This window comes from Salvia hispanica, chromosome 5 (assembly GCF_029641045.1).
Source record: "Salvia hispanica isolate PSC_SH4W2 chromosome 5, Shi_PSC_v1, whole genome shotgun sequence".
In the NCBI taxonomy this organism is placed as follows: domain Eukaryota; kingdom Viridiplantae; phylum Streptophyta; class Magnoliopsida; order Lamiales; family Lamiaceae; genus Salvia; species Salvia hispanica.
This window is the reverse complement of record NC_142696.1, coordinates 23,381,609-23,395,031: the sequence shown is the minus strand read 5'-3', so window position 1 is coordinate 23,395,031 and position 13,423 is coordinate 23,381,609. Positions and strand designations below refer to the sequence as shown.

The following is a 13,423-nucleotide window of genomic DNA, read 5'->3' as shown; positions in this document are numbered from 1 at the left end:
CGTCCACGAAAATTCGTCCCAGTTTACCATTTCAGTCCGTCCCTGAAAATTTGTCTCACTTCAAATTTACTAAATATGGACAATAAAACTACTCTCCATATTTAATTTATTTACACTAACTTGCCATTTCTCCTCCCATTCGGTCAACACTCTTTCTTCACCATCTTCTTGAAGGGGTTGGCAGCGGAAGCGCTCACATAAATTAGTTACATAATAATTCTGATCTATTTAGCAGATTATTTAGACATATTTTATTCACGCAATTATCACATGTATCATGCTCATAACTCAAATAAAACATGCTTTAAATTAATTGAAACCTAGAACATGCTTTTCTACGGTTTAGCCATTATACCTTGATGATTCTCCAAAGAATCGAAGATAGCTAGCGCCTTCTCCACGTGAAGATCTTTAGTACAAAACCACGGATCTTCTGTCTGGTTCCTGAACTGTAAACTGATATCAGGGTGAGCTAATCTCACCAGTGTACTAGGACTTAAATAAAGAAGATGGAAATCCTTTCCCTCGGAGGAGGGGAAATTGTCCCTCACAGTATAGGAGAGGGGGACGAAAATTTTGATTAAAAAGCAAGTGTGTTTTCTGTCTCTTTTATTCTCCTATTTATAATAAGTCACATATTGGGCCCAGACAGGGATCTATGGAAGGCTTTGGATATGGGCTCTTCCAATTAGCTTTTTACTAATTAAATTAAACCCAATTTAATATAAGCTTATAATTGGAATATTACGAGCAGCCACTACAGAAGTAATATTGCACTCCCCATCCAAATCCGAAATTACAAGTACTCCGGGTTTCCATTGCTTGATATTTATTTCCCGCGCTTAAGATAGAAACATCCATTAATTAATTATTGTCTGCTATGGACTTAATTAATTAATATCTTATTTATTCTAAGAGAGGACTCAATAAGAAAATCTTATTTATTATTCATAGAGTAATTAAACTCCAACTAGCTAGGTTCTGAATAATAAAACATTATTTCAAGCTTCTCTTGAGGATGTTATCAAACGAGACTCACCTCGCGCACGATTCAACATAATAGCAATCCTAGCACCGCTAGATATTAATCACCACTACCCAATATACCAGGCTTATTGGGTTGCGAAAAACCCGCACCATTTGGTAAGTCAAAGTAGTGTATAATCAATATCGTATGCTCAATGCTAACGTACATTGATTAAAAAATAACAATTTACAAGACCTCGTCTTTCAGTAGATAGCATAAAGACTGTCTCGCTGTTAGATCCATTCAGTGCTATACCACACCAACGTCATCTTATTTCAGTAAGACTTAGAAATAATCGGACTGACATTGCAAACTTTCACGATAGGTAGTCTAAGCCTATCTAGGTTGGGAAATTCTTCTTTTTCTTTGTTTAGAACTGACCCTGTTACCTTAAAGTGAACGACGCCCACAACCGGTCTACTAAAACAAAGACTTAGACTTCGTTAAGTTACTTGTACATTTAAACATGTAATAAACATCCATTAAATGTAAAACATAACAACATTATGACAAAAATAATCTGTTTATTCCTTTGGAAAATAAAATAAGAGTTTAAACAGTATTCAATCACTCGAAAGGTGATTTCTAGTATACAAACTCTAACACTTCTCACATCCCTCAACCCTTGGTGTGAATTCCTCCATTAATTCCACCAACCCACCGCCTCCTTCAATTGATTTCAGCCACCCACCACAACCTCTCTCCATTTAACTCTCCCACCCACCTAAGCTTAACTCCATTAAACTCTCCCACCCACCAACATCCTCCATTTCAATGATTTAAATGGAAGGGAAGCCGTTCCCCCACCGCCTCCTTCATTCTACTTAAACCCTAGTTCGTATATAACGCCTCCCTCCGTGAATTGATTTCAGCCACCATCCACCGCCTTTATCACCTTTCGAAAACCCTAATTTTGTGGGTTTGCGATGCCGAAAGATCCCGACTCCTGTCCTTATTTTTCCTCCGACGATCTGGACGACCTCGTTGTCCCAGACACACCAGAGCATCTATGGCCCTCATACCCTCCCATAGTCGCCCGCTATCCTATCGGAGCCCGCTATCCAGTCGAAAACTTGACGGACACAGTTGTCCCCGAAACGGAACCTGAATTCCTTCCCAAATCTGAGATGTTTGAGTACTTTGGGGGTGAAAGCCCTTTCTATGGTCCACCACCACCAGCCACCCCCTTTTATGGTCCACCACCACCAGCAGCAGCCACCTCCGTCGACATACCTCAAGCCTCCCCCATCGTATATTCAGACGTGGAGAAGGAAATGTTTGCAATCTTGCTGCCAAAGTTTTTGGTTCTAATCTAATCTAAGTATGTTGTCCCTCAAATTTCTATATTTCGGGTTTGGATAATGTGGGTTTGGAGACTGTGGTTGTTCGATGGATTGGAGGCTTGGTTGTTTGAAGGGTTTGAAAAATGTGGTTGTGTGAAGGGTTTGGAGGTTGGGGTGTGGATGGGTTTTGGGGCTGTGGGTCTGGATGCTGTGGTTGTTGTTTGATCTGGAGGCTGGGGTGTGGATGAGTATTGAGGTTGTGGGTTTGGATGTTGTGGTTCTTGTTTGATCTGGAGGCTATGGGTTTGGATTGACTTGGTTGTTGTTTTATCTGGATGTCGTGGTTGTGATAATTGCTGATGTTGAGTTATTCCTTATGATGATAGTTATGTTCATATTGATCTGTTCCTGTGCTGATTTTGTATGGTTTACTGATGTGTTCCCTGTGATGATTTTGTATGGTTTACACATACTACTGTGTTCCCTGTGATGAATTTGTTTGTGTTTCTTGTTGCTGAGTTTTCTGATTAATGAGCCACCCCTGTTCTTAGGTTAGGAGGCTTGTTTGTCTATGATTTAACCATGCTATCTGAGGGATTAGGCTTTAAAAACCATACAAATTCATTATAGAAACAATTTCACATTACAAGTCACCCCTTTACAAGATTAGGAGGCTGTTATGTGAGATAGGCACCCTTAGAAGCCACCCCTTACAAGGTTTGGAGATTGCCCTATGATGAAAATTTTCTGAGGGATTAGGATTTTAGAAGCCACCCCTATACAGGTTTGGAGGCTTTACAAAATGACAAAAAACAGTTGAATAGCATAAGCCACACCTAATTCTGAGGCTTACACACCCACTGACAAAAAGTATGATTTCTACATGCTGAACTAGAAGCCTACAACTTCACTGACACCTGAGATGTCATATTTCGTGCTCACATCATTTTCTGGCTGTTGGAGGTATGCCACAGCAGTCTTCACAACTTCTTCTTCCACCTCTATAGCATCTGGCAGTGTCCCCATCTTTGTTAATCTCTCTTTATTCATGTGTGGAGTTTTGTAGCAATTTCCCCCTTGCACCTTAAGTATCTCAGTTAGACAACTTTGTAGAGTAAGGAAAACATTGTTGAGTGTGTACGGATTAAGTTCTTCAAAAGACATATGCACATTCCTCAACAAGTCATCCACTCCCTTAGCCACTTTATCATCTTGTAGAGATTGGATTGCTCTGAAATATCCCAAATCCAACACATTACAATATGGGGATTGTGGTGGTTGGCACCTGAGATGAAACTTGAACCCATCTGTGGATGCATGCTGATTTATGTGAGGCTTGGCATTGTCTTGCTGAATGAATATCTCTTTGCTTAAATTTTCTGGCCATTTTGCCTTAATTGCTGGTATGATCTACACATATATGATCTGTTACTATGTGATTGAATGAATTATGAGGAAAAAAAGTGTACCTTTTGAATGAGGCAATCTTTCATCACTGCTTTGTTCACTGATTGAATGGGTTTTGTCTCCATAGTCCCCCTTGGCCTGTTCTTTGATTTCCTCTTTGCTGGCTCCATAGTGGTGAAAGGAAAAATTCCTATTTTTCCATCAAAAGTTACTTCTCCATCTCCTGCAATCTGAGGTCTACATACAACACACATGAACATCACATTTGTGATGAACCTCTTTGACTTACATGCTCTATATGACTCAATCTCATCTGGCAGCAGGTAATATCTATCCGATGTCTTAGTCATGTAAAACCATGTAAAACCATTTTTCATCTATGTGTACTACATTGTGCATTGTGTGATATTTTAACATACCATTGACTATGAGTGGTTGAATATGGCTGAGACCCCATCTCATTCTTGCTAACTTGTTGGAGACAGTGAGTAGGGGCTTTATAGCATTTGTGTATGGCCTGATTTGCTCTTCTTTCACAAACCTAGCCACTGTGCTCTTGCTTACATCAAGTTTTGAAGCAATCTTACGGATGTTAGATCTCTCAAGGACGGAAAGATCTCTATACTTGACAGCATTAAGCTGGAATTTATCTTTGTGCTCATAGCCCTTAACTCTTTCACTTATGTGCACAGGTACACCACTCTGAATTTGAAGTTTTGCCTCTGCCCATATTCTGTGGACCGTCTTCCGGCTTACTCCAAACTGTTTTGCTGCCTTTTCAATAGCTCCATATGGTGCTTCTTCTGCCTGGCTCGATTGCAGCAGACTTTGAGCTAGCAGATTTTTGGTGGTGTTTGGTATTATGCGTGACTCTCTTCCAGCAGGCTCCTCCATAGCCCAATGATGAAATTTTTCTGAGGGCACTAGTTCTAAAAATCACCATTTGTAGTTGTAGCTATTCCTTTTATAGATAGGTGTAGCTTGAGTTTCCCTCAATTATTGTGTGTATGAAATGATGTTCCCTCCATTAGTTTGAATTACTTTCCCTCCTAAGTGTGGTAGGTTTTTGGGAAATTCCCTCTCAAAATGTATGGAATTAATTAGAATGTCAGCACCTATATTTTGAAATGCAGAGGCCAATTTGGAGTTATTTACTCATACATTGAGCAAGTTTTGTTGTTGTAAAATTGTCTGCAACTGTATTTAATCAATTTTCAGTAATTTTGCTAATCTCATTTTAATTACATAAAATTGGTTAAGTATAGATGTTAATTGTAAAAAAAAAAATGGATGTAAAATTTGTTAGTTTTCCCTTTACACCTCAATTTAAAAGAAATGATTAAAAGAATAGCATCAATGTGGGACCCAAACTCCACTACACACCTTCATTTAATACAAAGTCAAGCCAATTCTTAAAACCCGTGCCCAGTTAAACTGGGACGAATTTTTATGGACGGAGGTAGTATTTGTTAGTTGTTGACATTTTAATACGAGTTGTTGACATTTGATATTCTCGCTATTGATATGTGAATTATAAGTGTTATTTTTTAGTTGTTGACATTTTAATACGAGTTGTTGACATTCGATATTCTCGATATTGATATGTGAACTATAAGTGTTATTTGTTAGTTGTTGACATTTTAATACGAGTTGTTGACATTCGATATTCTGGCTATTGATATGTGAATTATAAGTGTTATTTTTTAGTTGTTGACATTTTAATATGAGCTGTTGACATTTGATATTCTGCCTATTGAAATGAAATGACGATAATACCCCTAGTTGACATAATATACTTGCAGTTGACATTTCGAATGAAGTGGCTGAAAATTGATCTCATTTCTCAATTAAGCTAAATAATCTCAACCTAACAGAACCCTATGTTGATATTAGTATATCGGGATTCAGCCCGTAAACAACAAGGGAGTACCAGGCTGGTCTTCTTGTGAATGCCCACACCCTAATTAGATGGCCCGTAATGTAATCCAAAATGGCCCAAGTCCATACTTTGTAGTGGGCCGCAGATATACATATGTTGACATTGTAATTTTGTTTTAATTTGGGACGATCGAAATGCATAATCACAATTTACGAATAAACTAATCCGGTAAAGTTGTACTCTTATATGAAAGGGAACTAGTATATTTAAATTATAAGAATAAATTGATGTCATGTGTGTATATAAATCACAGCTTTACACGCTTTAACACTCAACGATGTGACGTGTATATTATTAATTGGATGTGAATTAGGAGAGTAAATTTATGTCACGTGTGTATATTAATCACAGCTTCACATGCTTTAACCATTAATTATGAGGAATTATTTGACTGCGAAGAATGGTTGTAGACTTGTAGGAGTATTAATTACGGAGTTGTGAATCGGCGGTAAAATTATTAGATACACGTTGAAATTCTAGTATAAATCTACACTAGATTCTGTCTCTCTTCACCGCCGTTAGTTCCTCCTTTTATTTTACCCCAATCCAAACAAACAAACATCATTGTGTTCTCCGATACTCGATTCTCAGCTAGCTCAAACCATGGCTCACCAACCCGACTCTGATTCGTGAGTCGGAAACCTAAATTCAATTCAGGATTCCCGCTAATTTTTGGTGAATTAATGCCGCTGATCTGACCTTTTTCCGGTACAGGAAAGCTGGGAAGAAGGACTTCTCGACGGCGATCTTGGAGAGGAAAAAAGCCCCCAATCGCCTGGTTGTTGATGAAGCGGTCAACGATGACAATTCCGTCGTCTCCCTCCACCCCGCCACCATGGAAAAGCTCCAGCTTTTCCGTGGAGATACTATTTTGCTCAAGGTTTCCTTTTACTCTCGGCTTTCTTCTTTCCTTGAATCGGGTTCCCCCTCTCCCAATTCTGAATGGCGCTGGGTTAGGGTTTATCTTTGTTATTCTTATAAGTTGAAATCATGTTGAATGGACTGATTGCGGTGAGTATGGTTCACGAATGGGATCATGCTCCTATAAGCTCATTTTATATATGGAGTAGTAAAATTGGGGAATTTAAAAAGGCCGAGCTGATTTTATATAGTAATATTGTGTTAATACCGATTTTGAACTAACCTATTATGGATGCCAATCTTGACTTCCAAGTCCAAACTCGGTGTTACTAAACTTTTGAGCATATTTCCAAGTGTATTATTTGTGCTTCTGTTTCACGGGGCATGGAGTAAATGCTTTTGGTTTAACAGAGTATTAGTACTTGGAACTACGATATTGGCCATCCTGTTTCTTATTTAGATGCATTTGATTGTTTTTAGGGAAAGAAAAGAAAGGATACTGTCTGCATTGCCCTTGCTGACGATACTTGCGAAGAGCCGAAAATTAGGATGAACAAAGTTGTGAGGACGAACCTGAGGGTTCGGCTTGGGGATGTTGTATCTGTGCACCAGTGCCCAGATGTGAAATACGGGAAGCGTGTCCACATTTTGCCGTTGGATGACACCATTGAAGGTCTCACTGGGGATCTTTTTGATGTTTACCTGAAACGTAAGCCCTTTAATGTAATAAACGTAATAGTTTGTACTACATGCTTCATGGAATATTAACTCCATCAGATTATCTCGTACTTCTAAGTCTAATGAGAAAATGATATTATCTGTGCAGCCTATTTTCTGGAAGCATATCGCCCAGTGAGGAAAGGTGACCATCTTCTGGTTAGAGGAGGAATGAGAAGCGTGGAATTTAAAGTCATTGAGACTGATCCTGGGGAGTATTGTGTTGTTGCCCCTGATACTGAGATTTTCTGTGAAGGGGAGCCTTTGAGGCGAGAGGATGAAGATAGGTTGGATGAGGTGGGATACGATGATGTAGGGGGTGTTAGGAAGCAAATGGCCCAGATTCGTGAATTAGTGGAATTGCCTCTGAGGCATCCTCAGCTCTTCAAGTCTATAGGTGTCAAACCACCTAAAGGAATTTTGCTTTTCGGACCTCCAGGTTCGGGAAAGACCTTGATAGCTAGAGCTGTTGCTAATGAAACTGGAGCGTTCTTCTTTTTGATTAATGGGCCTGAAATTATGTCCAAGTTGGCTGGAGAGAGTGAAAGCAACCTAAGAAAAGCATTTGAGGAGGCCGAAAAGAATGCCCCATCAATTATTTTTATTGATGAAATTGATTCCATAGCACCTAAGCGAGAGAAGACACATGGTGAAGTTGAAAGGAGGATCGTTTCTCAGCTTCTGACTCTCATGGATGGATTGAAATCTCGTGCCCATGTCATTGTTATGGGGGCAACTAACCGACCTAACAGCATTGACCCGGCTCTTAGAAGGTTTGGTAGATTTGATAGAGAAATAGATATTGGTGTTCCTGATGAAGTTGGACGGCTCGAGGTGCTGAGGATTCACACCAAGAATATGAAACTCTCCGAGGATGTATGGGCTGCACTTCTATAATGAAGAATTTCAACTTTTATAAATAACTAGATTGACATGAGCATCTTTTTGACGAAGTTAATGGTATTGCAGGTTGATTTAGAGAGGATTTCTAAAGACACCCATGGTTATGTTGGTGCTGACCTGGCAGCTCTCTGCACTGAAGCAGCGCTTCAGTGTATCAGAGAGAAAATGGATGTCATTGATTTGGAAGATGATACAATAGATGCTGAGATACTAAACTCCATGGCTGTTACAAATGAGCACTTCCACACTGCTCTTGGAACAAGCAACCCCTCTGCTTTACGAGAGACAGTAAGTGCATGTTCAGCTGAATGTTATGCCTATCATTTTATTCACTTGATAATAGTAAATTATGCTTGCTAATTGTCATAACTGATGCAGGTTGTTGAAGTGCCGAATTGCAGCTGGGAAGATATTGGAGGGCTCGAAAATGTTAAGAGAGAGCTTCAGGAGGTAATATAAGTTGCTAATGATGATCTGACTTTGCTTATTTGATATGCGATTGTTCATCTCAGTTAATCATAATCTGCTTATTATGTTGTAGACTGTTCAATATCCTGTGGAACATCCAGAAAAGTTTGAGAAATTCGGTATGTCCCCTTCAAAGGGTGTTCTTTTCTATGGTCCTCCTGGATGTGGAAAAACACTGCTAGCTAAGGCTATTGCAAATGAGTGCCAAGCCAATTTCATTAGTGTAAAAGGACCTGAATTGCTTACTATGTGGTTTGGAGAGAGTGAAGCCAATGTTCGTGAAATATTTGACAAGGCTAGACAGTCTGCTCCATGTGTCCTTTTCTTTGATGAACTTGACTCCATTGCTACACAGGTTATATACCTTCCCAATTTCTGAATAATTAGAATAGGCTGACTAATGTTTTACTTTCGATTATGTTACTGTAGTCTGGGCGGACTGCAAATTCAGTTTTCATATTTGTGAACAAATACAGTTACAGCTTACTGGCAAAGCTTTTTGGTATCCTTGCAGAGAGGAAGCAGTGTTGGAGATGCTGGTGGTGCCGCTGACCGAGTTCTCAATCAGCTTCTCACTGAGATGGATGGCATGAATGCCAAGAAGACTGTTTTCATAATTGGGGCTACTAACAGACCTGACATTATTGATCCAGCACTTTTACGGCCTGGTCGCCTTGACCAGTTAATATACATCCCCCTGCCAGATGAAGATTCACGCCATCAGATTTTCAAAGCATGTCTTCGGAAGTCACCACTATCGAAGGATGTTGATCTCCGAGCTCTTGCTAAATATACTCAAGGATTTAGTGGAGCAGATATCACCGAAATATGCCAGAGGGCTTGCAAATATGCCATAAGAGAGAATATTGAGAAAGTATGCTTTTCTTCCCACTCTTGTTAGCTTTCCCTTTTAACTTCTCTGGTTCAGGGTTACTGTATCCTACATGGACCACAATACTGGTTATCATTGAAGTAGAGTTATCCTTTCAGTTTTGAAAATTATGCATATTCCCATTACATATCAGTCAACATTAGGAAAAGTCCATCCACACTACTCTCTGCTGTGTTATTCATAATGTCAGTTGCTATTTGAATTGACTCAATTAAATTCCCTGATTTTAGGTGTTTGAGTAAGATTCTTAGCGGTGAGGTAGCTTATAACTAGAAAATATTGTGTATTCTGCTTCTTACGTTGGTATCGAGGACTTGATCCGAGTGATTTTGTGTTGGCGTTGATAATTTATGTTTAGTCTTTTGGCCTCTGGTATTTTGTGAGTTCAGCCAGAATGTTGCCCACTGGCATTATGCCGGCAAGCGACGTTATTGACGTTAATGTGTTTTTCAGGATATAGAGAGGGAGAGGAGAAGAGGAGCAAATCCCGATTCAATGGAAGAGGATGTTGAAGAAGAAGTATCAGAAATCAGGCCTTCACATTTCGAGGAGTCCATGAAATATGCTCGAAGAAGTGTGAGTGATGCTGACATACGGAAATACCAGGCATTTGCTCAGACCTTGCAGCAGTCACGTGGGTTTGGAACTGAATTCCGTTTTGCTGACCAACCAGCTGGGACTGCTGCTGCATCGGACCCCTTCGCATCATCTGCTGGTGGAGCTGATGAAGATGATTTGTACAGTTAGATGCTGCGAGCTATGCTTTTTTACTTTTGCTCGCCTCAGAAATTCAATTTCTGCACACAACGAGGTGATCACCACTTACGTTTATTTACAAAGAAAGCTGCCTAGACTCTCAGCAATAGTCAGGTGGCACTGTTCTCATATATTATGCACTCTAGATTCCCCTTCGCCTATGGATTTAGCTCCGTAGACCGAAGGTTGTCATTCTCGAGCAGATGAGTCTGTTGAATGTTTGGATGATATCAGAAATTGTTTTCGTTTCTACTCTGTTGCTGTGCCATTTCACGTTTTGTTTGTATTCAGGTTTGTTTTCTTAGGTATACACGATATTTGTTGATGTATATTCATTCGCTGGATTTTCTTTAAAATACTCCATATTTTTCATTTTCACATGATTTTCTCCAATTACAGCATTTCAAGTTTTTTTATTCAGTGATGTAGTTCTATCGTTTTCTCAAAATTGTTGTGATTGCATTAAAAGTTAAAGTGGTGGTGTATTAATTGCAATGTTTAAAATGGTGTGACAAAGTCAGATTAGCTTAGTGTTATTTTCAGCATTAATATTTTACTCAAATAGTCAAGACACCTTTGACGAAATACAAAATCGACATCGTGTTTTCGTTAAATCAAGTCAGCACTTAAATAACTGCTGGGGCCATTGTCTAATGTCTGTCTATGTACTGCTATTTCACCTGATCTTTTAGGTATAGAACAAATTGATAAAATTAATCTAATTTTACTGTCCCTGACTTTACTAATGGAGTGTTGTTGTAAATTGTAATGAAAGAAAAAGAGTGATGGAAATCACGTGTTCCCATTTACTTTCAGAATACTGTTTCCCGGGAAATTAAGTTTACATGAATATGAATATTTAATTTATCATCTATAAGTTATTATTGGTAATAAGTATAACGCGGCGCAACAATATTCAATTCGATGGACGCGTATAACTTTAATACTATCACTCCTCTTTCTACCTCTGCGATGCATCTAACATATTGTGATCACTCTTATTGTAATACTATAAATGAACCAACCCTATAATAGAATACCATCTAAAAAACATTTAATTATATATGGTATGGTACGATCGATGAAGCAAACGTGCCCCTACCAGAGTTAACACATAGTCAATAGGGCCCCCCTATTAGTTGAAAAATATTTTGATCAATAACAATCTCACATCATTTCTCCTTCATTACATCAAACCCAACAACTCCTCATTTCACAGCCACCCAAAAAAAAAAAAAAATTAAAATACAATTCTATAGACATACATGCATGCATACATATATAGTTTTCCAATGCGAAAACATTAGCACAAAATCTAATAAGCAGATAGAAATCATGCTTCGTTAATTCAAATCGATAAAAATGGCTATGGTGCTGTGGGCGGCGGCGTCAGCTGGCTGCCGGAGCAGTTGGACGACGAGCCTAAGATGTGGTAATTGACGTATCGGCTCGGGGCGGAGGAGCGGCGGGACCCTTTTGGCATGCAATTCTTGATCGCCTCGCGGTGAAAGGCTTGCTGTCTGTGGTTCCTGAATGGAGTGGTTATCTCATCTCGCGCTTCCACCGGCAGGGCTGTGGACGGCGCGCTTTGTAGAATCGGCAAGTGCCTTGACATTGCAGGAGAGAAGAGTAGGACAAGGACGAGGAATACTATGTAGATTATGTTTGTAGACATGATTCGATTAATCTCTCTATAAGAAGAGAAAAAGATGGAGAGAGATATGTATATGTTTGATGGTTTATATGGAAAATGAGATGAAATATGGTTGCTTATATAGGGGATTCAACAAAGGCATATATGTAGATATATGAGTGCGGTGAGGTGTGTATAGGTAGACGTCTCTTTCATAGTCACACCTCCAATGCGTGCTTATAATGTTTTTTTCTACTGAATTAAATAAATGCTATCTACTGTATAGTGATAATTTGATTGTGTTTGGGGTTGGGGGTTTTAAATTTCAATAAATGCATACATATCATATATGTAGCCTAATATTTAGGTGTGACCCCTAACTGAATTACAACTGAGAAGAGCACAAATTTGAGTAATTTCAATAGTATTGTAAAAATATAATAGAATTATACTCCTAGTTATCTATATTGAAATCACTCATGACCATTCATACATTATATGGCAAGATATGTTTTATTTTTATTTTCCTTGTATTACCAGCTGAAATCGAGATGTAGATAGGTGGTGTTGGAATGAAGATGTGTGACGAGAGGTGAGAATGCTCGTGAATTTCTGCCAAAGAAATAAAGTCAAATAATTAATAGTATGCATGGAGGCATGCCTACTTTCTACTTATTATTTGTAATAAATTTAAGGGAAATTGGTCTCTAAAACCATGAACTTTGCTTAAAATTTGGTATTTCCCATGAACTTTGAAATTGGTATATAATATCACGAACTTTGCATTTTGTTTGGTATTTCCCACGGCATGTTTATTGCTATATTTGACTAACTTACGAGGCTTTTTTATCATACTTGACACAATTAAATCAACGTAGTTTTCAACGTGACTTTTTATGCTACATGTTATGAACTTAAAAAGTGGTTTCAAATATTATAAAACATATCAAGGTTGCCTATATTAAATAAGATTTTGATGAAAATATCTTATTTGAGTGAGTTTGGGAAATACCAAACAAAATGCAAAGTTCGTGATATTATATACCAATTTCAAAGTTCATGGGAAATACCAAATTTTAGGCAAAGTTCATGATTTTAGAGACCAATTTCCCTAAATTTAAATACAAGAAATGCATTTATAGTAGTACATGGTTAGATTTTGTAGACAAGAGGCCCCGTTTCTGCTTCTCTCTCCTCAGTCCTCACTTCATGAGTAACTCTATGTTTTTATGGTTTTCACCATGTGCTGCTCTTTACTGTCTCTACCTCTCCACCAACTTCATCCATATGTTTTGTGCTCACAGCCTCACACCATATTAATTTTGTTATAACAATTACAACTAATTATTTACTTTTTCTTCAGGTTTCTACCTTTCCATCATGTATAAATGCATCATTACAATACAGAATCCAACTTCATTTTTAAGGATATTATTGTCAATACTTGCATAGTGGCGATCACATTTAATCCATCAATTCGTTGGTAGGAATCCTGTGGCCGGTGATTAAAAGGGCTATCTATACCAAAATCTGTCTA

At 38.5% G+C, this 13,423-nt stretch overlaps 2 protein-coding genes across 2 annotated transcripts; one reads left to right on the top strand and one right to left on the bottom strand.

Annotated features, from left to right (window-relative positions):
- Positions 1 to 3,201: 3,201 nt before the first annotated feature.
- On the bottom strand, positions 3,202 to 3,971 carry LOC148926465 (uncharacterized). Its single transcript, XM_089058569.1, has 2 exons — positions 3,780 to 3,971; positions 3,202 to 3,720 (listed from the first exon to the last, which is right to left on the bottom strand). Exons 1-2 carry the CDS (start codon positions 3,969 to 3,971, stop codon positions 3,202 to 3,204), a joined length of 711 nt encoding a protein of 236 aa, XP_088914695.1.
- A 2,169-nt stretch (positions 3,972 to 6,140) lies between these two features.
- LOC125188498 (cell division cycle protein 48 homolog) lies at positions 6,141 to 10,631 on the top strand. The gene is made up of 9 exons (XM_048085358.2): positions 6,141 to 6,285; positions 6,371 to 6,536; positions 6,998 to 7,226; positions 7,344 to 8,110; positions 8,204 to 8,425; positions 8,516 to 8,587; positions 8,679 to 8,960; positions 9,120 to 9,479; positions 9,951 to 10,631. Exons 1-9 carry the CDS (start codon positions 6,260 to 6,262, stop codon positions 10,242 to 10,244), a joined length of 2,418 nt encoding a protein of 805 aa, XP_047941315.1. The 5' UTR covers positions 6,141 to 6,259; the 3' UTR covers positions 10,245 to 10,631.
- Positions 10,632 to 13,423: the final 2,792 nt, after the last annotated feature.